The sequence below is a fragment of the Triturus cristatus genome, chromosome 2_2 (assembly GCF_964204655.1).
Source record: "Triturus cristatus chromosome 2_2, aTriCri1.1, whole genome shotgun sequence".
NCBI lineage: Eukaryota > Metazoa > Chordata > Amphibia > Caudata > Salamandridae > Triturus > Triturus cristatus.
This window is the reverse complement of record NC_140582.1, coordinates 1,220,583,966-1,220,610,605: the sequence shown is the minus strand read 5'-3', so window position 1 is coordinate 1,220,610,605 and position 26,640 is coordinate 1,220,583,966. Positions and strand designations below refer to the sequence as shown.

General features: G+C 45.3%; 1 protein-coding gene across 1 annotated transcript in view; it reads left to right on the top strand.

Annotated features, from left to right (window-relative positions):
- Window positions 1-25,839, top strand: part of LOC146863433 (uncharacterized) — a 48,710-nt gene extending 22,871 nt beyond the window's left edge. The window contains exons 4-9 of the mRNA XM_085642862.1: window positions 242-361; window positions 1,254-1,352; window positions 1,830-1,973; window positions 10,951-11,034; window positions 17,346-17,468; window positions 17,989-25,839. Of these exons, the coding sequence (XP_085498988.1) occupies window positions 242-361; window positions 1,254-1,352; window positions 1,830-1,973; window positions 10,951-11,034; window positions 17,346-17,468; window positions 17,989-18,158 (740 nt within the window). The 3' untranslated portion in view covers window positions 18,159-25,839. The remainder of the gene's footprint in view (window positions 1-241; window positions 362-1,253; window positions 1,353-1,829; window positions 1,974-10,950; window positions 11,035-17,345; window positions 17,469-17,988) is intronic.
- Window positions 25,840-26,640: the final 801 nt, after the last annotated feature.

Genomic DNA, 26,640 nt, shown 5'->3' with positions numbered 1-26,640 from the left:
GTCTCGGGCTAAACTGTTAACCTGGGGAGCAGGGTCAAGACTGATTTGCGTATGTCTGGGGCCAAATTGGAATGGCATGGGGAGCAGAAAATCACAGTGTATTTATCTCTGTCCTGGGGTGAAAGTGTGACAATGTTTAGCGTTCTGTCCATCTTTTTGTGTTGCTATAGTAAATATTTGAGACCTGGCTCTTGCTGCCCCTTTATCACAGCTGAACCCAGTTCTTGTTTGTGTTTCTCAGTCATCCAGTATGTCATGGGGTTGGTGACTGCTGCAGTAGTTTTCGGTCTTCCTGTCTTCATAAGTGAGCTATCCCGCCTCATCTGGGGAAAGAAATGGTGTCAATGTGTAAAACAGAAGGGTAAGTTTTGTAGTATTTGTGGTGACGGCTTGTACAAGGATGGGTGGTTCAGAGGAGGACATGGGTCTTCAGTGTAAAGCGTTTCCCTCACGCTGTTCTCTTACCATTCTACAATTTAAGGCAGTGAGGGCCAATGATGCGAGGTCTTGGAGCAGGGCGAGCTATTACGGTTGTCGATATGGGTACACTGTTAAAAGCAATGTCATACAAGTTCAGTGGGTGGGTCTCTGGTAGGGCAGGCAGTCCTGCAATCATGAGTTCCATGCTGTGCGCTATCCTGGTGAACAAAGTTCGCTCTTGGGCGATGTGAGCACAGTTTAGCATATAGGAATACTGAGGCCCAAGAGGGATGTTCCTGTTCTAAACACTACAGTGACAAGTAAGCTTTGGAACCTTGTCTGGCCTAGGAGACAAAGAGAACCCTCAAGTTTAAGTTATTATTTTTAAATAAATAATACCAAGTACAGGGGTTAAAGATATCCTTAGACTCTTTCTTCCACCACCCCACACTTCCTGTCTCTTCATTTCATGAATACCAAGGCCACCTAGTCTTGATTCCACCTCTTACCTCTTTCTTCCACCCTTTGTGCTTCCTCTCATTTATCTCACTCCTGCAGGCTTTCCCTTCTTCATCCTTTGTCACTGTTTTCCTAATTTTCTCTTCCTCCTCCTCTCTCTTTGCTGCATTTCTCCCTCTTGCTCTGGGTCAATGTCTGTGGCTGAAAAGTAAGCCCTCATCCTCAAACATGATTGCTGATGTCCTTGCAACCATCTGTGTAAATTAGGCATTGCCTTCTTTAGGGATTGGAGGTATGGGTGATGGGAGCTTGGTTGCACTTCCTTTGTATTGCCATAGTAACCGAAGACTGTGTTCTTTCTTCCATGTGAACAGTCGATGAGTTTCAGCTATCACTTCTCGTCTGCTGGTTCTTCTTCTTGATCTGTGCCTTGGTTTCTGCCATTCTCACACAGTGCTTCTCGGTCTCATATGGTGAGTATGAGTGCTGAGTTAATGGGGGGATGACTGGTCCTTGAGAAGGTACATTGTGTGTGTGTGTGTTGAGTAATGTGTACTACACCTTATCGATTAGGGGGTGGGCGAATTTGCTTAGCGTCTTTAGTCTTATGTGATGAGTGTAATTCTCGCCAGAACTTTTAATGCTGAAACATTTGCTTTGGTCTTCTGCAATACTAACTTCAGCATTCAAGTAGGCATTGAGTTTAAATGTGTAGAAAATAAAATGCATAATTATGGGAGCTGATAAGTTATCATAGAAAATGTGGGGTTGGAGAGTGAAGCTAGGGTCCGTGCGTGTGCTACAACATCCAGGGTCTTTGCTTAAGCGCAGTGGTGTCGTTGATGATTTCTGTTTGGGCCCCCGTGGCCTGTGCATTCATGCCACAAAGTTATAGCAAATCATGGTTTCATGTGCCTACTTGTGTTAAAAAAACATACTTCTTTTTCTAGCTCATCCAGCCTGTAATCTAGCCTTCTTGGTGACTCTGGTATGCAGCCTTTCCATGGAGTCTCTGTGGTGGATGCAGACCAAGTCACAAATCCTGGATAACTGGATGAAAAAGATGAGCCAATGGATAGGCCAACGGATGAAAGGTAAAGGTGTGCACGACTAGCTTGAAAATATGTAGACTCTAGAACCCGAATACCTGGCAGTTGCAGCTGCTGACCCGCACGCTTCTAATGTCTGCAGTGGGTTGTGTGCTAGCATTGGTACAAGATCTATTTAAAGCTAGCTGTCATTAATACACTGCTTTCTCCCAAAGGAGCCAGCAAATTACATCATCAAGAAGAGGTGTTAGGAGCTATAGGGTGCATGGATATATAGACTGCATGGAAATACACAGAAAGGTGATCAGAAACCTGGTGCTGTACTAAGTACCTGGTCATTGGGCCCGCCCGGTTTCAATGTGGGTCACACTCGGTTGCATATTCTCCTGGTCCACGGAGAGGTTGGATGAACCTTCCTTCCTGCTGACAGTCAACAGAACATCTCACCACCTTCAGGTGAAGAGAAGGAGCTGCCCCCAAAGAGTTCAGCAAAGCTCCTCGATTGGCAACCATTGTCCAATGCAATAAAGCCGGTCTGGTCCCAACGAGGACTCTTCTCAGGTAGGGTTCGCTTCTGCTCACTGTAGATAAAAAAGGGTGGAGCTGCCTTGGTGGTGGATGAAAGATGGCACCTTAGCAAGGGGATGGCTTCTCCTCTTTATCCCATTTCCCTGTCAAATGTAAAAACAAAGGTTAGCTACTGAGAGAACTTCTCAGAGTTCACTTCTGTCTCCCGCCATCTAACAATATCTTGCTGGGAAATATGTTCAAAACTAGCCGCAGAGTATGTGATCCTGCCCTCCTCAGTCCCACACGTGTGTGTAGACTGCTCTAGACAGCAAAGTGATGGAAGAAATGCTTGAATTTATATCAGCTATTGGTCGGTGCCACTTTCCAGGCCATCGTTTTAGGTCTAATGTGACGCCAGACGAATAGATACCAGACACATGTAAATCAGGCTTGGTCCCAGCTCAGTGGGAACAACCCATCCAAACTACCAATTCAGGTCCTCACCAGGCAGGAACACAAACCACCACAGGCCGGTTTCAGCCTGCATAGGCCCTATATTGAGGTATAGCTTGAGTCCTGTGGCATAGTGAGAACAGGACCCATGCCTGGGCATACCCATCTCAGTTAGGGCATCATGGAAAGAATGGTTGTAGTCCTCTCCACCACAAGTTTATTGCTTGGAACTGTATCCCCCACCTTTTTCTATGGAGTTATGAATTCTAAGAAGTTCATTTTCCCATGTCTGGGAGGGGTTGATTCTAAGGTGGGCACATCAGACATCCCTAATCGCTTCAGCCATGAACATCAAATTATCTTCCTTTATCGCCAGATCCTGGTTCCTGTTCACTCGATTGCAGGCATCCCCTGCATGCTTTTATCCCATCTAGTGCACTTCAGATGTCTAGCTGAAAGCAGGAAGCTGGTTCCAAGTCCAGCAGACCAGCCACACTCCCAGCCTCAGTAGGACCGGTGCATCTTCCAGAGTCGAAGCCCTGGCCCTGTTTCAATGGCTTGGGCAGCCCCAGTCCAGTTGGCACCAGTCGGCTTGCGTCTCTGTCACTGCTCATTGCATTCCAGCTCTGTCCATCCAAGACCAGGCGCCCCCAGCAGGACTTTCCATCTTCAGGGCAGCTCCAACTGATTGAACTACCAGGCCACTGCCACGTAAGAGACCGCACTTGGCTGCGCAGCACTTCTCGGTCCTCAAGAATGACGGTGAAGCCTTGTTCATTCAGGCACCTCCTTATGCAGCAGAAAACTAAATTGATGCTTCAGTGGCTGCTTTGCCATCCTTCATAGCCCCTTGCCGGATGCCATCATTGTGCTCAATTCCTCAGGCAGTGACAAGACCAGATAATAAGTGAAGGGACAGTGGCTGAGATTCATTCACTGAAATCCACCCACTTACTGTTCGCGGGATGATGTCCTGTCGCTGCAGAGACTTGCAGCCTCTAGTATGGCCACCACTAGGGTAACTGCAATGAGAACCGACTTTTTCAACTTCTGAGAATGAAAAATGTCTGTCTCAAAAGATCTAGTTCCTGGTGCCCCTCGTAACTGCGAGTGCATCAGCCGACGGCACATCTTGTGGGACCCATATATTGTGACCCACTGGGACACCGTGAAGCGAGGGCTCTGGAGAGTTTTGTGAACAAAGTTGAGACTGAATTCCATCTGATCAACAAACATTGTTTCGACACCCGAAGCTTTCTCAGCCAAGGAGGTGCTGCATTGTGTCTTTTACGCTTGTAGCCTTCGTAATGACGCTGTGTAAAGACGGGTCTCACACGAAGTAGTGAGGAGATGATTTATTCTCAATTCAGGTATAAGTAAACCCACCAGTGCGGATGACAGAGACCCTCCAGCACCGGTCAACTCAGAACACGAAGTGAATCCTAACATTCCTCTAAGTATCTAGGTAACACAGAATGCACTTACATCAGAGTGCTGACATACAAGAATTCTAATACTAATAATAATAGTAAAAGGACACCATACAACATGTCCCCTTTTTTTTTTTTTTTTTTTTTTTTTTTTTTTTTTTTTTTTTTTACATAAACAAAAGCAAATAAAACTTAGAAGAAAACACACAAAAAAAAACAGATCATTTTAAAATAAAATCTTCAAACTTCTTGGGCAATTTCACCACCCTCTTAACAGGATCCCCAGAAGAGACATTCCCAGAAATAATCTCCTCTGAAGAAGAGACATTCTGAGAATCAGTAATGGGAACAGACAAATCAGCACAAGACTTAGAATTATCATCAGATGAAGAACTAGCCATATGTGTATCAACACTAGCATGTCTAAAATTGGAATTACAAACACTTCTCTCATTGGAAATTCCTACATCCAAAAATGAATCATTTGCATCATTCACATTAAACAATTTTTCTTGTCCAGGTTTGAGAAGAACTACTGCACCCTTATTCCACCATCCCCTTTTGTGTAAAAAAACTGCAGTTTCCGAGACCTTAACAACTTGCACAGGGGCAGCAAATCTAGACAGACCTTTGCGTGGTAAACCTGGATTAATGATGCGTACCCAACTGCCAACACAAATGTTTTTGTGTTTAGTTCTATGTACGTCATCATGATATATCTTATTTCTCAAGGCAGCCCCATCTAAATTGTCCTTCACCTTATCTAATGTTTTGTCAAAATCCTTATGAACCATCAACTCACAAGATGGTGACACCAATGTACAACACTCTCTTCCTCTCATCAAATAAAAAGGAGAAAATCCTGTCACTGAATGCGGCATGTTATGATACGCCCAAAGCTTCTCATCAAGAAAATTGAAAACATTCCTCTCACTCTCCAGAGCACACTGAATACCATCCTTAACAAATCTATTAGCCCTTTCCACTTGACCATTAGCTCTCGGACAATATAAAGGAGCTCTCTCAGCTCTAATGCCACACTTTTGTAAGAAAGAAACCATTCTGGACGAAGTGAACTGAACACCATTGTCGGACATAAGTACTCTTGGAAAACCTTCAACACTAAAAATCCTCTCTAAAAATTTGATCACTTCGTCAGTATTTGGGTTCTCAACAAAAGTGTGGTAAATCCATTTTGAAAAATTATCAATCAGAACAATAAGAAATCTATACTGTCTACCTAAAATATCATAGGGACCTGAAAAGTCAATGGATACCTTCTCCCAAGGTCCCTTGGGAATTTCCTGTAAACCAACCGGCTCACAAGAAACTTTACAATGCTTATCTGAACGCACACATATAGCACAAGCATCAACAAATCTCTCAACCATAGTATCCATAGCAGGCCACCAGTAGTGTTGTCTAAGAACTCTCTTAGTAGCGGACACCCCATTGTGACCGAAGTGAGCTAACTCAACCAACCTAGACCTGAGACCTATGGGAGGAACCAACAAACTATGTCTGACCAGCAATCCACTCTCAATACTGAGTTCACTAGAAATGTGTGCAAAACTGTGCAAATCTGCCTCAAGATTCCTGAGAGGAGGCCATCCTTGAACAAGAAACTTTTTGACCTTGTTAATCACAACATCTTCATCATAAAATTTAACCCAGTCAGCTTCAGAAATTTTTCCCTCACAATTATTTAACACATCCACCAAAGCAACTACACATTCATGATTATCAACACATGAAGTTTCATCGACTTCCTTAGCTGGCAGTCTAGACAAACAATCAGCCGTGATGTTCTTTCCACCCGAAATATGCTCAATTTTGAAGTTAAACTCTTGTAACCTAGCAATAAGTCTTATGAGCCTGGAAGAAGCATTACCTGAGCGTACACCATCCATCATAAACACCAAGGGTTTATGATCTGTGATTAACTTAAAAGACTGTCCCCATAAAAAATTCTTGAACTTTTCTACAGCCCACACACATGCAAGCGCCTCTCTTTCAATTGTACTGTAATGTACCTCAGAACCTTTTAAAGCTCTTGAAATGAAAGAAATAGTTCTTTCTTTCCCATTTACAAACTGAGTGAAAACAGCCCCTAAGCCAATAGAACTGGCATCCACAGTTACCACAGATTCCCCATAAGGATCAAATGTCTTCAACGTAGGAGCCCTAGAAATGAGCTCTTTAACTCTAACAAAAGCTTTGTCATGCTCGTCAGACCAGACAAAAGATGTCCCTTTCCTAAGCAAAAGTCTCAAAGGTTCAACAACCAAAGCATAGCCCTGTACAAACCTAGCATAATACTCTCCAAGTCCCAAAAAAGACCTCAAAGAATCCTTGTCATACGGCTTAATAGCATTGTTAAGAGCACTAATCAGATCAAGTTTAGGAGCAATGCCCTCACCTGAAATCTTGTGTCCTAAATAATCAATTTCCTTCACAAAAAATTTGCATTTCTCTTTGCTAACCGTCATGCCTCTTTGTGCCAGTTTGGTAAGTACTTTGCCAAGAATGGAATCATGTTCTTCATGTGACTTGGCAAAGATGAGTATGTCATCCTGAAATGCTTGTACCCCAACCACATCTTGAAACAGTACATCCACCAGCTTTTGAAAAACGCTAGCGGCGGAAGCTAAACCGAATGGCATTCGTAAAAACCTATAGACTCCAAAAGGAGTTACAAAAGCAGTCAAGTCTTTAGATTCCTCGTCCAACATTACTTGATGATATGCAGACTTGAGATCAATGATGGAAAAAAATTTAGCTCCATTGACAGCCATGAGCAATTCCTGAATCCTAGGAAGCGGATGACTGTCAATAATTATATTCTTATTCAGTGATCTCAAGTCAATGCATAACCTCAAGTCTCCATTTTTTTTTAATGCAATTACAATAGCCGAAATCCATTCTGAACTATCAGTGGACTCTATTATGCCCTCAGAACACAGATTATCTAAATGCTCTTTGAGCTTTTGACGAACACCCAAGGGTACCATGCGTACTTTGTGCTGCACCGGCCTAGCATCTCTCTTTAACTTAATATGATGCATAAAACCATTCACGCGACCAACTTTATCAGCAAAAACAGTGTTAAATTTTGAAAGAATAAAGTCAGTATTAGAATCTTGTGTTGCAATCTGGTTAACAGAAATGTCACGTAATCTAATAGGAGTATCCGTACCTGGACAAAGCATTATTCCTAGTTTGCCCAGATCATACCACCCGACAATATTCTTGCCATTAACTGCAACGTAAATCTTTGTGAAAATACATCGTCCCTGAAAATTCAATTTTTCCTCAAAATAACCCAACATTTCAATATCAAAATTACCAAATGCTTTAGGGTTGACATCCGTGACACAAAGTTGTATACCTGTCCATTTTTTTTCAAATGTAGCATCAGAAAGCACAGTGATTGGAGAGCCAGAGTCAGCCATTACTTCTAAAACAACATCTCCAATTAAAACTTCTCCTAAAGGTGCTTTAAAACCAACATTAATCATATTAACATCAAAGGAAGAATCATACAATGTAATAATCATATTCTCTAGCTCATTGGTCACATCATTCACAGAATTCACTGTTAAACCATTGTTTATAGTAGTGGAACCACTCCTTACATTCTTGCAAACAGTTTGGAAATGACCAACCTTATTACATTTAGTACACCTTCTTTTAATGGCAGGACATTCCAAACTATTAGCAAGATGAAATCTGGATCCACATCTAAAACAAGACGGTTTGATAGGCTTTGACACCATGTTAGGTTTAAATATTTTTTTAGTGACTTGAACCGCACATACAGGAGCAACTGGAATCTCTTCAGAAGATAAAACTTTAGATGAACGTATGGACCTTTCAATGCCTTTGGCAATATCGATAACTTCATTTAGCGTAGGATTGCGACAGGCTAACAACCTCTCTTGTATTTTTTTAGATTCACAATTAAATACAAACTGGTCCCTTATGCAAATATCTACACTTGCCCCAAAATCACAATTTGCAGCAAGAACCCTTAACGCCGCAACATATTGTTCCACCGTTTCGTCAGCAAATTGTTTTCTCTTGTTGAAAGCATGACGTTCAATTAAAATACTAGGTTCTTCAATAAACTGTTTTTCCAATCTAGCAACAGCTTCTTTAAAAATGTCCCAAGAATCGCCAGCTCCAGCAGGTGCTGCAATAGGTGATAAATTTTCAAAAATCTCAATAGCAGCTGACCCTAAATAAGTAAAAAGCAGCGCATGTTTTCTTTCAGCAGGAAATTTCTTTCCATCAATAGCAACTATATAATTTTCAAAAGTTTTGTACCATTTTTTCCACGTTAAAGTGGGATTTCCTGGTGTACTTAAAAAAATTGCTGGTTGATTGCATATTTGGGAAGATGCCATAGTAGAAGAAAGTCAGGTAAAATTGCAATAAGCAGTAAAAGAAAAATCCTAGTAGAAATGAACTCCAAAGCTGAAGAAAAAAAAAACGAGATGTATACTCAACAAGAAAGCAATCCAAATTGCCAAATTAAGAATTTGATGCCAATATTCATCTTAGTAGACGATGCAGTGAATAATACATGTCATGTGAAACAAGAAAAAACACACGAAACAGTATTATCCAATAATTCTCAAAATTCAAAATAAGTGAAGAAAAGTAAACAAAAATTACTTGAACAGTACCAGTCAAACCTTTTCACAGCATGACAATCCGTTTCTTATCATCAAACGATGTCATGTAACGAAGAAACTGGTGCTTGAATTCTGAATGAAAATAAATCTGCCCAACTTAAAATGGCCGCCACGAACGTCACACCACGAACGTGCTTTCAAGAGGCAGTGGTTCTTGTTTTATAAGCGTGAGCAGCAGACGCACGTAATCGCCGGAACAATGGAAGCTCGAGCAGAAGAAACTCCCGTCTTCAACCGTCATTCACATCAATCCAAGGTAAACTTTACCGTTTGAAGTATTTCACGACCATGAAGACTTCAGTTCTTCAATTTTAGGCTGCTTCCGTTTCAATGCCTTCAATTAATTTTCAGCTGCTTCCGTAGCAATGCCTTCGTGCACTTTTCTTTATCTCTTTTAAAAAAAACTTGTAAGAGAATAAAAAAAAATCGTAGTGCAGGGAGATACTCGGGTCCTTCCTTCACGGTGGGTTATCCCAGTCGTCGCCAATGTAAAGACGGGTCTCACACGAAGTAGTGAGGAGATGATTTATTCTCAATTCAGGTATAAGTAAACCCACCAGTGCGGATGACAGAGACCCTCCAGCACCGGTCAACTCAGAACACGAAGTGAATCCTAACATTCCTCTAAGTATCTAGGTAACACAGAATGCACTTACATCAGAGTGCTGACATACAAGAATTCTAATACTAATAATAATAGTAAAAGGACACCATACAACACGCTGGTCTAGCTGTAACCTAACACTACTGTTACTAATAGATACCTACTAATACAGCAAGCGGTCACAGTTGATAAAAGCCGGGCAGTGTCTGAGCAGACCTAAGGTAACCAGGACCGCCCCAGGCATGTACAGCCTGAGGGATCACAAGGAAGACCTCAGAGACCACCTCGTGAGCTTCCGGTGACCATGACACTCTTAAGGCTTCCTCCCAAAGTGAGGGACAGTTTGACCAGCAGGTTATCTATTTACTACTCACTGAAGCTGCCTTCTTGCCATGGTATCTACCGATGCATTTAGAGTTTTAGACTGAGATATGGGTTGGCTTTGTGGTGATTCTCTTCCATCTGTGCTCTCTTCCTTTACCAACACTGTTCCACCTTCCCCTGCCAAGGACCAAACCTCATTGGCTCATTTTTATGTGACTGAACAAGTTGTGCACAGAACCCCTCTTCTTACACTGCCATGAAATCCATGGGTATTTTCCTAGAAACCCTGTTGCCCCATTTCCTGTGCTTGAGTGCACCTTCTTCTGAATCCAGGACAGGAAAATGCACAATGTACGTACCTTATCTACGAGTAAATACAAAAAAAATGTTGTTTGAAAAACTACGAAGCCCTCTCCCCCTACACACATCCTATGCCCTTATCCTAACCAGAGCAATGCACTATTTGTACACTTAGAAAGAGGCAGAAATTGTGACTTTTACGGTGATGGAACTATTAGGATCCCAGCGGATGTTTGTCGGGTGCGCCTAGGTTGTACTTCGAGGCACTATAGAAACCTGTCACTCTAGCTCAAGAATGAATTCTGCGTCTGATCTGTTAGCATTGTTTGTGGAGGTATGTCAAACTCCACCCCATCCTCCCACAACAAAGTTTCAATGTAAACAAATTAGCTGCCATGAATTAAATGGAAAAATGAAAACCGAGCAGTCTGGGTAGTTTAGAAAACTTCATGGGGGGTGTAGTCACCATTACATGATATAAATGCAAGCACAGGCAATCCTGTGCTAGAGAGAAGCTCAGTCACTAGATCACTAGTTCCTAACTCACTGAATCACTAACCTGTTCACTTTTACGATCACTTACCTATTTTCTCACTCATTACTAGATAACTCGCTTGATAGAATGCAGAGATTTTAGTTTTTATTGAAGTGTTTTTGTTTTCTATTTGTGAGATGTGGGACTGACTCTGTCCTTTTTTTCCCAGGTGCTGTGAGCTTATTACGAGTGGCACTGCGCCCCCTCTTATTTTGGGGTTCCTTGTCTATGCTGCTGTTCTACTGTTGTACCGGTGAGTACAGGAAGATGAATCCGCCTTGTGAGGTTATTGGTAGATCTAGTTGCAAACATGAAAAGGCGCCCTATACCTCCACATAATCTTCATGATCACACATTAATAAGTCTCCCCATCTCCACCTGTAATGGAATAACAGCAGATAATCGATTTGGGGGATGGGTTCAACATATGTGTAGGGTAGTCGCTGGGCATCAGAGGGTCCGCGGTAACCGTGGGCGCTCTCGGTGAAGCCCGTTTAGTTAAGAAGATGATGTTCATTTTTTTTGTAGGTTTCTCATTCTCTAAATTGCACTTGCACCTTCTTTTTGACTAACTGGCATCAGCTGGCTGGTATGTATGTGCTATCTGTGTAGCACAAACCTAGCCAACGGGCAGCAAAAATATGTTATGTTATCTGCATAGGACGGCTCACCCGGGAGGGTGTCCTGGTGCTGAAGAAGGAGCTGGATGAACCGAGCCAGGGTTGGCACTACTAGGTGTAGTGCCAGGTGAAATTCAAGAACTGAGGAGGAGGCTCTGATGTGGAGAGGGAGGTCATTCCAAGCTTTAGGATGAGGTAGGAGACGGCACAAGCTCTAGATTCGGTTCTGCGTGTATGTAGGGGGTGGGGTGCAAGTAAGAGTATGTCTGAGCGGAGGTGACTGGTAGGTTTGTGAAGGTAATACAGTTGTTGAGCTGCGTGAGGGCAATGTTTGTGCAATGTTTTGTGTGCATGTGTGAGAAGTTTGAAGAGTTCTCGTTTGGGGAGAGGTAGCCTGTGGTGCTCTTTGAGGTGGAGGGTGATGTGAGTGCAGGGTTTGAGTCTGGCAGCTCAGTTTTGTATGGTCTGCAGTCTTCTGGTCAGTTGGGTGTTGATTCCAGCTTACAGTGAATTGCCAGTGTTGCCCCTTGCTGGTGATGAGTGCCTGGGTGATGGTTCTGCAAGTGTTGGTGGGGAGCCATTTGAAGAGCATCTTGAGTGTGTGGGAGCAAGAGATTCAGACTGCATTCACTTGACCGGTGAAGTTAATGGCCGTTTGTTAACCACCTTCTCACAGATTTTTGCCACAGAAGGGAGCAGAGAGATAGGGCGGTAGCTCCCCGGGTCCCACGGATCCAACAATGTTTTTTTTAAAGCGGCAGGATCTTTGCTTGTTTCCACTCTGCTGGGACAAGTGCCTCTTGAAAGGAGAGAGTGATAAGTGCATTAACCTCTTGGTTGACAGACTCTGCAACGGAGGCCAAGAGCCTGGCCGTGCAGGGGTCAGACGGAGACACAGATGTGATGGACTTAAGAATTTTAAGAGACTCTGGCAAGGCAATGGGAGAAAAGGCCTCAAGTATGAACGAAGAAGCTAGCGCACCAACCGAGGGCACAGCTTCCGGCCTCGGCAAGCTCTGACCTATAAACGTTGCCTGTATGGCCACGAACCTTATTAACAAAGAAACTGGAAAGCTTTTCGCAGCAGGCATCTGAAGTAGGAAGCATAGTAGCCTCCGCCTTAGGAGCCAGAAAGCTCTGAACAATAGAGAAGATTTCCCTGGAGTTATTGCTAGCTGACTCTATGCGCTCAGTATAATAGAGGCCTTTGGCCTGACTGATGGCACAGTAATACATTTTCTGGGCTTCTCTGAGTGTCTTCTTTGCTGAAGGGCAGTAGTCCTTATGCCAGCAGCGTTCCAGCTTTTTACATTGCTGCTTGAGTCTTTTTAAATCAGACGAGAACCAGGGTTTAGAGGGGGATTGCCTGCACCGCCTGCGACACGAGGGCGGTGAAAGACTATCCACCGCCTGCATAATCCATTTGGTGAAAATGGCTAGCGCACCTCTCAAGTTGGAGGGGAAGGCAGGTCTTGATTCTTCCAGAGCAAGGTCGTAAGCCAACGGATCGATTTTAGTGGTGGCAGGGCCAGATCTGCACTGACGATCCATGGAGCTGCCTTCAGCCGCCCAGGAAAAACAAGATAGAAAGTGGTCCGACCAGGGCACCGGGAGCGGGTGCTCAATTATGATGGGAAAATTGGAACAGATGGGATCGAGGATATGGCCGCCACTATGGGTAGGTAGGCTGACCGACTGAGTTAGCTGAGCCAGGTTTAAAGAATCCAGGAATTTCCGGGTATTCCCTAACTCAATCTGATCCAGGTGGATATTAAGGTCCCCTCGAAAAAGATACTGCGAAAAGCGCAAGGCACGGGGGACAATAATATCTTCCACTCCTTTGAGAAAGGACCCTGCAGAGCCAGAGGGCCTATAAACCAGGACCTCCCTCCCCCCAAACGTGGATTGCGGCAAAAAAGCAATGCTAAAGGCCAGAAATTCGCCCTCACCCAGTAGTACGGTCTTCCCGTGCTTAAACTCCCACTTATGCCTGTACACAGCAGCAACACCGCCCTCTCTGCCATTTTGGCGGTCAGTGCGGGAGATCTTAAAACCTTCTGGAATAGCCATCTGCACTACCGGATTGGAAGATTCATTCAACCAAGACTCCGTAATAAAATGAAGATCAATATGATTATATGAGAGAAGGTCCAATACGTCCTGGTGATGTAACACCAGCGAGCGAATATTTATCAGAGCAGCCCTAAGGGTGGGCCTCTTTTTGACAGCATGGGTCATGCCATTAGATTGTACTTGTCTCCCCGGGCCTAAACCTAGCTGGAACTTGCACCGCTGACAGACTCTCGGCTGTTGATGGAACACATCCCACCTCGTAGCTGGTTGGCAAGGACAGGGCTGAAGTAGCAGCAGCTCGTCGCGGCTATACTTTAGAGGGGCCACATGCTGGGGAGTGGAATGGGCAGCATGCCTGGCGCTGGCCGCTTCCAGGACGCTTCCGGGTGTAGACGGGCTTGCTGTAGGCGCGCGTTTAGCGCTCCCGCAGCGCGCATATTTATGCGTCTGCAGCCCGAACAACTAGAGAGCATACTCGCTAAATGGCGTCTCTAGGTGTCCGGTAAAGCCTAAGATACTGTCGCACACTTGGGAAAGGAAATGGCACAGATTTTAAACAAAGTGAGCACAGTGGAACATGAAGTAACGTTTAAAATTCATAAAAAGTTTTCAAAAACAGTCGTAAACAAAGTGCAAAAAGCAATTATGGTATAGCAGCGGAGCAATCCTCTAAGGCTCCCTCGCCAGCGCAGCGAGAGTATTTATGCGTCTGCAGTCCGAACAACTAGAGAGCGCACTCGCAAAATGGTGTCTCTAGGTGTCCGGTAGAGCCTAAGCTACTGTCGCACACACAGCTTAGATCTATGTTGAGATTCATAGTAATTAACCACCACAGGGGCAGCCCTAACCACCTGAACCAGGGGCAATCAGTATTGTATCCTAACCATGGTTCACAGTGTGCACAAAGTGTTCAAAATACAAACATATTTTTAGATCACATATATTTAAATCACACAATATTAAACACCTAAGAAAATGAAAAAATGTGAAAAATAAATAATAAAGAATATGGCCTTTATATAAGAAACAAATTTTAATTAAAATGTGTTTCTTCTATAAGGGCCATATTCTTTATTATTTATTTTTCACATTTTTTTCATTTTCTTAGGTGTTTAGTATTGTGAAATTCATAGTAAAGCACCTATAGTTCGACTCAAAGCAGACTTTCAATCACTTATGCCTATACTTGGCTTCATAATTCCATGCCAGCTTAACGTCGCTTAAAGCCGCCTTGTAAATAAGGCCCCTTTTCACGCTTCACTTCGCATGCAATGGGTCTTGCAGTGGGCGTTCCGCTGCAACACCTATTGCTTTTTGACGCTGCCCCATATTTACACGGATGGGGCAGTGCCAAAAACTAAGGCCAGGTAAAACCGGGTCATAGGATGGCGATACGAGGAGAAATTTATGAGAAATTATTAATTTCATTACAAGACCGGAGGCTATCATTAGAAGGTTACCAAAATAAAAAAACAGGCTTGATCGAAGTCCTCATCAAGGTTTTCAAATGTATCTTTAGGGTCAAAAACAAATTCATCCAAGTCTTCGTAGTCTGTTGTTTGATTATAATAATCATTGTAATAATCATTTGTCCCGTAAAGGGTACCGCTTTCTATAATGCCGCTATGGGCACCCATTCTCTCTGCCCCAAGGAATTGGGGTCTCTCTATTGTGTCGCTATGGGCACCATAATCTTTTGTAGCGCGTGAGCTACCAGATCTTATTGCATTGTTAGATGCTTCTGAAATAGGTTTCCTTTTTTGGGAAACCTTGCCCTTCTTTTGAGCACCAGAGGTGGAGGGGGAGTCTCCATCTGAGAGAGAAAAGTATGTCTCCTCCCGAGGGGGGGGGACCTTTTCCTTTTTAAAAAAGCAGCATCTACTGCTTGTCTTATTGAAGATTTTAACTCTTCATCAATTAGCCTCTTAAGGTTGTCATCTAAAGTTTCCTTAAGGGAAGTTTGGGGGGCGTTGCCATCAGAATCCATGTAAAATTAATGAATAAATAATTAATTAAAGGAAATCCCCTTAAAATGTAATACCAAAAGGTATATATAATAATAATAAGTAGATTAATTAAAATCAGTCAAATTTAGGGTGGCTTACCAACAGACTATTCTTGGTATTAGCTTCTTTGTGCGAAGGAAGCGGTAAAGTGTGCGCTTCAACAATTCAATAAATTGTTTGATTTAAGCTATTTTAGCTAAAATTCACTAGGCCACTAGATGGCAGTATAATTAGAGGATCCTCGTCTTCAAGATCTCGATTGCCGGTACACAAAAAGGCTTCAGTTACACTCTACGATATTAGTGTAACTATGGAAACCCGTCTTGAGCGGAAGCGGGTTGTTTCAGAGATAGTAGCTCGAGGGAGACGCGCTGAACGGAAGACGCGATCCCATGTTTCAGCGCGAGGGAGACGCGCTGAGGGGGAGACGCGATGCGTGTTTCAGCGGGAGGGAGACGCGCTGTAGGAGGAAGTGATCCGTGTCTCGTGTTTGTGTTACGAGACACGGGGAAAAACGAATTATTTGGAAAGCGCATTATTCGAAATCATAAGAGTCCCCCATTTTTAAACAGTGAGAATTTGGATAAAGAATATGTTTTATAAAAAAGTATAACGCCTATCATACTTTCATATCGGCTTAATGCTTTCAAGTAAACAGACGAAGTAGCCTCACGCTGTGTATAACATCACGTAATCGGTCAAAGCAAACGATTAAAATGGAAATTAAAGATGAAAATAACAATATATATATATATCAATATAATAAGGGAGGTAATGAGCCACCATAAATTGGCAGGTAGTGTTAATCAAAAACCTTATTTAAGTAAATCTATGTTGATACATAAAGCAAGCTGTTTATATATAGGCATATACAATCAATAAAACAATGTATATATGGTAAAATATTGTCAAGAGATAGACAAATTTCAATCAGTAAGGATAAGGAAGAAAGATTGGTACTTAGCTGTGTCAGGGCAGCGAACAAAAGAGGATGATTGGAACCAGGACTACCTACTTGTCATGTTGCTAATGTTCTTTCTTTTATGATGTAATAACATTCTTTAAAGGGCTGCATGTTTGGTCAGCAAATAAAAGTCTTTGCATAATGCTAGCCTCCGTATGTCTTTAATGAAATCAAGATTCTCTCTGCATAAAAATTGGAGAATCGTCATTTCTCCCCGTATTTTGTTGTTTTTATGTGTGCTGCACTCTGCAGCACACATAGAAACAGCAAATCGCCTTAAAGGTGGTTTATATGCAGGAAGGTGTCCCTCTCTGGACATAAAATATCGCCTGCTGCACAGGCACCCTTGCAACATGGCGCATGGATGCCTGCGCTGACACTAGGCAGCTGATTTAGCGCCATTGTTAGGGAAAAGGCAGGGGCTGGTGCAATTTTGTAAATATGGCACATCCTTGCATTTTAAAAATGTTGGAGTGTGGCATTACCAATTTTGGAGTAACACAGCACTCCAACATTTTATTGTAAATATCCCCATTACTGTCTCATCTGCAAGAGGTGGCCCAGGAGGTGTGGCCTTGAGCTCTTCTAGGGAGGAATAAGACCTAAAACAGGAATTGCTACAAGCCCTTGCCATATCTTTATCATTTCTGCACTGGGGGCATCTGACAGGTGGCATGGGGGTCACCCTGGTGACCGCTTAGGGATGGCTGCAACCCATGGATGGTCAGGTGGGATGCGAAGCAAGGTGACAGTAGAAGGGGAAGGCTGCTAGTGTTGGTTTAGGAGGTCCGAGTCCTATGAAGGCTGGTTCAGATATTTTTCTCAAAACCTTACTTTAGAATTGCCATCTTTGTCATAAGAATATCCTGTGTTAGTAACCACCTTTGATCAATGTTTGCAGATGTCCACGCCTATGGAAAACCATCGCACTTTGATTGGACCTTCTCATTTGCTGTTGTGGTGCCAGTCGCGGTTCTCATTCTTATCCACTGGTGCTGCCGACCCAATGGACCGCTCAGCTCCTGTAAGAGAATATTTTGTGAATTACTTATGGGGCGGTTGGGTAGAGTTTCTATATCACAAAGGATCTGGCTTTGGAACTGGTGATCCTCTGACTCTGCACCACCACCACCAACATCCAAGCTGCATCTACTGTTGTTAAATCATAGTTATTCGGTCAGGGCTTATAGGCCGTTTGAACTGGTATTACGTGTAACACGGTGTAATGTCGCTGGTCATTCAGAAATAGCAGTAAGAGGTGACTTGGCTCCAGACCGAAGCAGCACCTGAACCCGTACTGATCTGAGACATAGCGTTTTGTGGGTTCCTAGCCGGGTGAGAGGTGGACCCTGAGAGACCATCCGAAGACGGAAGGGAAGGTCTGCTGGGTATTAATCGCCTTCATCTTGGGAATGTTGGGAGGATGTTAAGGTGTTAACAGGACCTACTTGGGACTATTGTTGTCATGTCATTTACAGTTAATTTCTGTAATTTTAGGTCTGTCCTAGAAGTTGATACTAACTGCTGTATCTCCTCTCTCAAAGGGCTGGACAGACGCAACACTGACCGTTCTCTGAAGGGGTCTGTGGACATGGAGCAGGGGAGAGAGACTACCAATGTGTCGTTTAATGCATACCAGGCCGTGCCAACAGGTGGTGATCCAGATGGCACATACCGGCCAGTGCCAACAGGTGGTGATCCAACGGGCACTTAAAGGATCCCGCGCTGGCGTATAGGCTGCTCTTCAGGGATGCTCAGCGTCTGGACTTTACTTGATGTTGAGAATTCATGGTTGACTGGTGGACCTCTGAGATGCAGTGTTTGAATGTACCAAGACATTTTGCCTAGGTGCTCTCTCCACCCTACTGTTCATCCGGTAGGTGGGTAACTGAGCTGCCTCCTCAAGGACTGTAACTGAATCCCACAAGGTACCTCAGGGCCTTGTTCTCATCCAGACACATATGCTGCTTACTCCATCCTACTCTGTGCCTGGGTGACATGTATTTAATCATCTGTCTGTTGGTTTGCTCCACCCCACTCATTGGAAGTAGACTCATATTCTTTAGAGTCTGTTGGCCTTTTCATCCTCTTTTGAGGTTGGTCCCTACGTGTTGTTTTCCAAAGACTTGCACTGTTTGCCGTAGGCTTGTGTTACTGTTTCTTTTGGAGTAAGAAGGTCCTTCACCTTCAATGGCTGTATGACGCCAGTCTACACGAACTCTGCTGAGTAAGGGAATTCTGCACTTTCTGTCGCATGTGATTTACTTAAAAAAACTCTACTTTTGTTTCTTATTGCAGACTTTGTGTTAGTAAATGTCAGTTGTAATATATATTTATTATTGTAAGTGAAGCAAGGATCAATAGAGGATGTGGCGTTACGGCTAGGGCTGTCAGCTTTGAAACTGGACAACCAAGTTTGACTTTCGGCATCTGCTCAACATCCTGTGAATCTGGGCAAACAACTTAATCACCTCGTGCCTTAAAAAATTGTGAATGTGTCCTTGTGTAATGTAACTATTGCTCATGTAAAGCGCTCCAATACCTTCGGGTCGAGTTTGCGCTATAAAGTGTTATAAATGGTGCTTGTGCTCCGGGAGACCGGGGTGGTATCGGTGTTAATTGAGCTGTGTTTCCAATGTTGCCATTTCTGACATTTAACAGCAGGTCCCCTCCTCTCTAGGACTGGTCCTGTTACACTCCGCGGAAATATTCTCTTTTTACATCTGCCCCTCTTTTCAAGCGGCAGCGCGCTATTGGTAAATTCTACCTCAGGGGCAGCCAAGCAGAGGGTAAAGTGAGAGAGAGAGGATGCGGTGGCATTTACAGCGGTAGAGTTTCATCCTCCGGACTAGAAAGAAACATGGAAAGGGAGATAAGAAGAATGTGAGAAAGGTGTAGTGAATACATGCTGGTTTGTTAAAGCTAAAATTACTTTATTGCAACTTTCTCATTATTATTATTTTTTAAATCTTGTATAGCGCAAACAGCTACCCCCACAGGGTTTCCTGGCGCTTGAAGATGGATAGGGTGCAATCAGAGCCCACTAACCCAGAACATCCTGTGGTGTCCTGCTGTTCTCGGGTGAAATCTGGAACACGGAATGCGTGGACCAGGTTCCACACTAGGGCAGCTGGCCCAGGTTTGGAGAAGGCGCTTCAGGGCTCATCTCCTCTACAAAATAAACTTCCCATATTACTGCTGCATTCTGTCTTCTGTTCCTGTGAATAGTACACATCCATGTCTTGAATTGTTTCCCAAAAGAAATCCAGAGGTACAGCTTCTCAGGGTTTGCGGATGGTCATTCCATAGCTTAGGGTCCCGATAGGCAAAGGGCTGGCCTCCCATGCAAGTCCGTTTGACTCTCGGAGCCATGCATAAGGAAAGATCACTGGAGCATAGTGAGCGAGCCAGAAGATACGGGCTCGCCATTCTGTGGAGGTATCTGGGTCCAGCTCCTGGTCTAGCTCTGTGTACAAAGCACAGGGATTTGATCCGTTTCTCCACCTTAAGCCAGTGCACTTGGTAGTCTGTAGAATAGCCTTACTGCCAATTTTTGGACAACTTGCAGCCTTCTTATAGAGGCCTTATCTGCTCCTAAACAGAGGACATTACCATAGTCCAAACTGTATAGGATGAGTGCCTGAATGACTGTCCTGTGGGCTGAAAATGGAAGAATACGAAGGATTTACCGCATCCATTTCAGGACAGAGAAACCGGTAGCAGCCTCCTTTGCAACCTGCAGGTTCATGGATAGCTTTTTATCCAGCAGGAAACCAAGGTTCTTCCCCTTTTGGGCCGGCGTGGGAAGGGACCCCAGGTTTTGAGGCCAGTGTTGTGTGCTCCGTAGGGCCGGGTTCTTTCCCAGCACCAGTACCTCCCCGTTAATTTTCAGAGCATTACTGTTCATCCATGAGGCGACCCCAGACAGACGGGAGTTGAGAGCGTCAGAGTTATGGTCCTAAGCGGAAGGCAAAGAGAAGATGATGTGTGTATTATCCGCGTAGGAAAATAAGGTCAGGCCGCAGCTTTTAACCAGGTCAGCCAGAGGTCGGATGTAGCTATTAAATAAGACCGGACTTTAGGGTGAGCCTTGAGGAACCCCTGATGTAAGGGCATGACATGTGGAGGAGGCATTCACTGAGGCGACCTCGAAAGTTTGGTCACTCAGGACGGATGCTATCCAGGATCAGGCCGTTCCTTGTATGCCTGGGCTGACCAGTCTCTCCGATAGCCTATCGTGTGAGACCGTATCAAAAGCAGTGCTGAGGTCTAATAAAACCAACTCTGCCGTCTCCCCATCATCCGGGAGCTGCCTAAGATGTTCTGTGACACCTATAGGGTGGATTCTGTACTGTGACACTCTCTGAACCTTGACTGAGGGGGAAGAAGCAGGTTATGGGTCTCCACAAAAGCAGAGAGTTGTCTATTAACATGCTTTTCCATGATTTTATCCATGATAGAAGCATGGAGATCGGTCTGTAGTTTGACTAATTCAGGGGATCCAGATTGGGTTTCTTCAGGAGGGGCAGAATCACGGCATGCTTCCAAGGCTGAGAAATGTACCCTGCCTCTAAGGAGGATTGAGAAAGCCCACCAACAGCCTCAAAATGTCAAGGTCCTGGGTAATAAGCTTCGCTGGGGGAAGAGGATCTGCGGATGAGCCTGTTCCTGTGGATTCTACCAATGTCTTGAATGGCGGTCCAACATGTCCCATGCAATAAGTTTCAGAGTAACCGGTGTTAAGCTCGTCAATGGGAGTCAGGGCTGGAATGATGGGAGCGTCCGTGATCAAGCGCATCAAATCAGAAACAAGGCTGAGACCCGACATGCCCTCCCGCTTTTAGCAAAAGTTGAATATCCGCCACCTTTTTACAAAGAAGAGCGCCACTTCTTCGCAATGACACTGGGACAGTGTAGAAGAACGCGCAGCATTCTTGGGGTCCGAGTTCTTGCACTACCCTAAAGAGCATTCTGGGGTAGTTTTGCGCTGAGGTGACTCATGCGTGACTTAATGATTTAATTTCAACTTTCTCCTATCGTCAAAATTAAATTCTCAGATCTGTTTCTAATTCTTGCCATGAATGGTTGTGTAGTCTTTTTTAGGTCCGGCAATATAATGGTCACAGAATCTAGTGTAGGGAGCCAGGCATGCAAAGGTTAGAGGGCATTGACTACTCACATGAGCCATCTTCAGAAACCTAGAGGCTCATTGGTTTGGTGCAAGCTTCCTGCACCCATAAGTAGCTTTTCAATATGTCCATTAATGCCAAATCCAGAAGCCTTACAACATGCCCATATTGCTGCCACAGGCACTTCTGCGGAAACTGCTCTCCGTTAAACCGTGCCATCGCTGTTTTGTTAGAGCACAAAGTGATACCTCACCTTTTTCTGTCGTCCTTTTTCAGCTACTGACAAGGACTGCACTGCCCTCGCCACAGGCACAGCCTAAGACTGTGCAGACATAAGTCCTACCTCCCAATTTACATCCTTTCTAAGATCTATAATGGACAATTGGACAGCTAAAAGCCCTCCATTTTGGTGGGCAATCAGACTCTGAATAGATGGGCATTTTAAAGCAGTGCATAGACATTGTTCTGCTGTTGACTCTTACCACTGCCCTCAAATAATTTCCGAGTCACTTCGGCCTGAAGAATTGGTAAGAATGAGATATTTACACAGTTGTGGCAACCATGATAGAAACTTGTTGCGTTTGCGTCTGAAGTCCCACGTACCCCTTCGTCCAGGCACCATCATTGAGACACCTTCCCCTTACTGCCCTCTTTCTACCCCTTGCTTGTTCCTATACTCCATCGTGAGGCACACACTGGTTTGGCCATTAGCATTAAGCACGCATGGGTTCCTACCATTCACTAGTGCACATTGGCACTGCTTGTGCCCAACATTAGCAGGGAATCACTCTATGCAGCAAGTAGCCATCAATGGTCAAGTGGGACACACTACCTGGAATTGAGGATAACTGGCACGCACCACAGACCGGGCCTTTGGAAACTTACTTTGAGTATCCTGACTTTGACATGAAAGCACTGGAACAGGTACTCAATGAGTAGAACTGTAGTGAGTAAAGGACTGTAGAGCGATGGCAAAGAGTTTCCTAAAGCAAATCAGTGAGCAAGTGGTGGGGGGTGAATGGTGTATAATTATCTGTACCGTGCTGCTGTGTCCTAATTGTACTAGTGATGTTTTTTTACCAGTTTTTATATAAAATAAAATTTTTAATGATTGTGAATCTGATTCTACGCTTTAGGAGCTCTGCCTCGTGCTCGTTGTAACCGATGCACTGTTGGTCCTGAAGTGTGTAAAGCGACACAGGTTCTGCTCCCTGCCCAAGCAGTGTTCCCTTCAAGGGAACACCCTATTACTTTGACCTCTGTGTGCTTCAGATGTTATTCTTTACTGTAAGGAGTCTTACTACTGCCACATCCAGGTAAGATAGTGACCAGGTCCTTTATTTTTTTTTACCTTTCTTTAATTTGTAAGGTTTGTAGCTCCAGGCTTTGAATCTACTTTACCAAGTACAAGCTTCATAGCCTTTTAACACAATTGCAGTTCTGTGAAGCTTGCCCTGGGTTGGAGTCACCAGGCTGTGACTCTTTATCATGAATTTGCAGTTCGGTTTGCGGAACCTGTGATCTTGCTCGGATCCACAAACGGAGTGGTAAAAAGTATGATATATAAATTTTATCAGTGGCAGACTCCAGTGTGTAGTTATAGTTAGGACCATTTTTCTGTAGGTAAAGCTTTTTTGGGATTGCTTAGAACTTTATCTCAGTTTGAGGATCCTTCACAAACTTTCCAAAAAGTCTCATCCACCCACCTCCTCTCCTTCCTGTAAAGTTTCATGGTGATCAGTCAAGCGGGGGCCGAAAAAAGGGGGCTCCACAACATGTTTTGCCCATTCATTTTTCTATAGAGAGAGCGACAGCCAAAATGGCAGAACAGAATGTGTTGGACTTGGCCCTTCTGGCAGGTTCACCCCTAAACTTTTTGCGATTATCTTAGCTCTTTCCCTATGGAGTGCTAGTGGTTTTAGGCCTCTAGGCGCTTTCACACTGTGTCCCAGTGGAAAGCGCGTGCGCTCTGTGTATGGTTTAGTTAGACTGACCTGCCCTCCCATAGGAATGAATGGGGAATGTGTGTGTCCCTGGTAGTTCCTAGTGCGTGGGAAGTGCAGGGCCGAGTTTGGTATGTGCGAACTCGTGAGAGTGAATGCTGCGCGGTGATGTGTGCGGCGTTACTGTAGCTAGTACAGAAGTGCCACTTCTAGACGCTGGCATAAATGTGCAGTGACTGTTTGGCGTGTGATTGGCTGGTGTGCCTGGCTCCAGGAGTCAGGATGGGTCTGCCCCAGTGGTGGGTGGAGAGATCTGCATGTTGATGAGTGGGAGGAGTACACCTAGGACCTGAATAGGGCTGGGCTTTCCCCACACAATGCTGGCTCCGGCCCCTGTGGTGCGACTGATGACCCTGGCCTGTTCTGTGAATAGGGAGAGGGGCTGAGCAAAACAAAGGAAACCTGTGTATAAGAAGGGCTGTGACCCGATGTAGGTTGTTCTTTGCTGATCCGAACTGGGGGGGGCCTGTTGCTGGTGCTGGGCGCCAGGAGAGACCGCCACTGGGGACTGCCTCCCTGCCTGGAGGGCCCTGTGAGCTGACCCCTGGGCCCAGCCCTTGCCCCCCTGCCTCCTAAGAAGACTTTGTTCCTGAGCCTCGCCTGGGAGGAGCGCTGTGTCTTCCCTGGCCGAGAAGCGCTTTTGCTGAAGAGCGCCTTCGTTGTGACAGCAGCGCCGAGCTGCAATAATCTACGAGGGAAGCCCGACATAGGGATTCCCCCGCTTTGTCCTGGACTCATAGCGGGTGCCCACCCCGCATTGTGGTGCTCGTTGGTGGGTGCCCACCCCGCTTATTCATGTATATTTAATTTTAAAACTAAGGCGGGAGCCCACCCCGCGCTTCGGTGAAAGGAGCAGAAAGACAATCACCGCCGCAGGCCCGGAGTCTCCGCAACGTCATCTCTCTGCCCCGCTGGGATTGGCCCAGCGGGAGAGAGTGTGTTCACGTGACCGGAGGCTCGACCGAGGAAGCCGCGCTGTGAGTGGAGGAGGCGCGGGCCACCTCCTCACTCTTCTCCGAAGCCGCGCCCGGAAGCAGGAAGCAGGCGGGAGCCTACCCGCGCTCCTGCGTATGCCCCGGGTAAAGTGAGGTGCTGCAGCGCGGGACTCCTCTCCGTACCGAGAGTCCCGCAGGCCGCCACAGCGTGTCCAGAAGTGCTACCCGGTAAGGAGAGGGCTCGGGGTGGTTCCTGATCCACTCCATTCTCGAGCGGCCGCACTTGGCAGCAGGCCGCTCCAACAAGGCTCGCCTCTCCAACGTCGGGGGTTTTGTTGGGAGGGCCCCAGAGGGGGGCCCACCTACCTGTGCCTGCGCTTGGGGGCAGTTATTGGCGGCCTTAGTTTAGTGCCAGTGAAGGCACGGTGCTTGAGCGGCCCCGCCTGCGAGAGGGCCGCTCCCACATTTGAGGGGCATTATTAGTCCAGAGCCCATTGATGCTCCAACATACGGGGACATTTCTTTGGCGATAAGAGTGGCCCTGGAAGGCAGAGGGGCGCTCAAACGTTCTCCCGGGGGCATATTGGCGTTTTCGAGCCCACGAGGCTCCCACGCTGTTCGGGCATATTTCTTTTTGCTGATCTAGAGGTCACAAGGCTCCCACGCTGTTCTGGGCATTCCAGAGCCCAGAGAGGGCTCAGGGAGCACGCCGGTGCCAGGGTCATTCACAGCTGCCCAGCACTTATTGGGCAGCTGCAACGTTTAGGTGGTGCCCTGCACCCTGTGCGTTGCTGCATTCACAGCTAGCCCTGACTCTGCTGGACAAAGGGCGTTTGAGCCCCTGAGAGGCCAGGTTGGCCTAGGGGGCAGGTCTAAGTGATCTGTGCGCTATTTGTCATTATTGCCTAATGTGATTTATGCAATGCTTTGTGTATCCCTCTAGATGTATTTTTATACCTAGGAGGTTGTGTTGCCTAGTATAGTGATACTTGTGAGTTCATGGTCCCCTGCGTAATATTTTCCTAAGGTGGTTAGGGTTGCGGAGGTGGTACTTACCTATTACCAGTGGTTACTGGTTGTGCGCTACATTTTCTAATTGGTGATACAGTGATTATATGTGCTATGTTCTAAAGTGTTATTCCTACAAAGTGCTAATTCTACAACGTGCTAGTTCTAAAAGTGCTTATTCCTGACAGTGGTCCATGAGGCCCTGTCCCATGTAGATAATTCCCCTGTAAATTCTGCCCAGTGCCAGTTGGCACAGTGTAAATTGTGTGCATATTATCTAATGTGTTTTGGTATAATACAAAGGCTATTTTTATATATAACCTTGTGTAGAGTTTCTTTTGTGGTGGGCCTAGGGTGTTGTTGCTGTGTGCGCGCAAACGCTTTACACATTGCCTCCGGGATAAGCCTGACTGCTCGTGCCAAGCTACCAAGGGGGTGAGCAGGGGTTATCTTTGGCGTGTAACTCCCCAGCCCTGACTTAGAGTGGTGGTTTCTGCCTGGCTTTGGCGCAAGCCCTAGCCAACCAGAAATCCCATTTCGAACAGAATTTATTTATTTATTTGTATAGCGCAGGAATCGACCCCCGGAGGGGTATCTCTGCGCTTAAGCAGACTGTGAGGAGAAGCAGCGGATCCTGGCAAGATAAACAGACACTGAATAGGAAGGTCTTAAGCAACTTTCTGAATTTCAATGTTCAGAGCACTGTCTTAGAGAGAGAGGGAGCTCATTCCAAAGGCGAGGGCTGATGTAGGAGAGAGCTTTTCCTCCTAGTCTAACCTTTCTTATACGGGGTACCACCGAAAGATGTTTAACACTTGAACGGAGAGATCTTGGGGGCGTATAGGGCAGGAATTTCTCCGAAAGGTAGGAAGGGCCCAGGTTGTGCAATGCCTTGTGAATAGTGCAGAACGTTTAAAATGTTATCCGTTGGCGGATAGGAAGCCAGTGCAGCTTTACAAGGAGGGGGTGGGAAGGAGTCCTAGGAGGAACATTCAGTACCAGCCGTGCTGCCGTATTCTGAACTACCTGCAGTCTGCTGAGTGAGGCATCATTGGCAGAGATCAGCCTGCCGTTACAATAGTCCAGGCGGCTTAATACCAGGGCCTGGACTAAAGTTTTGC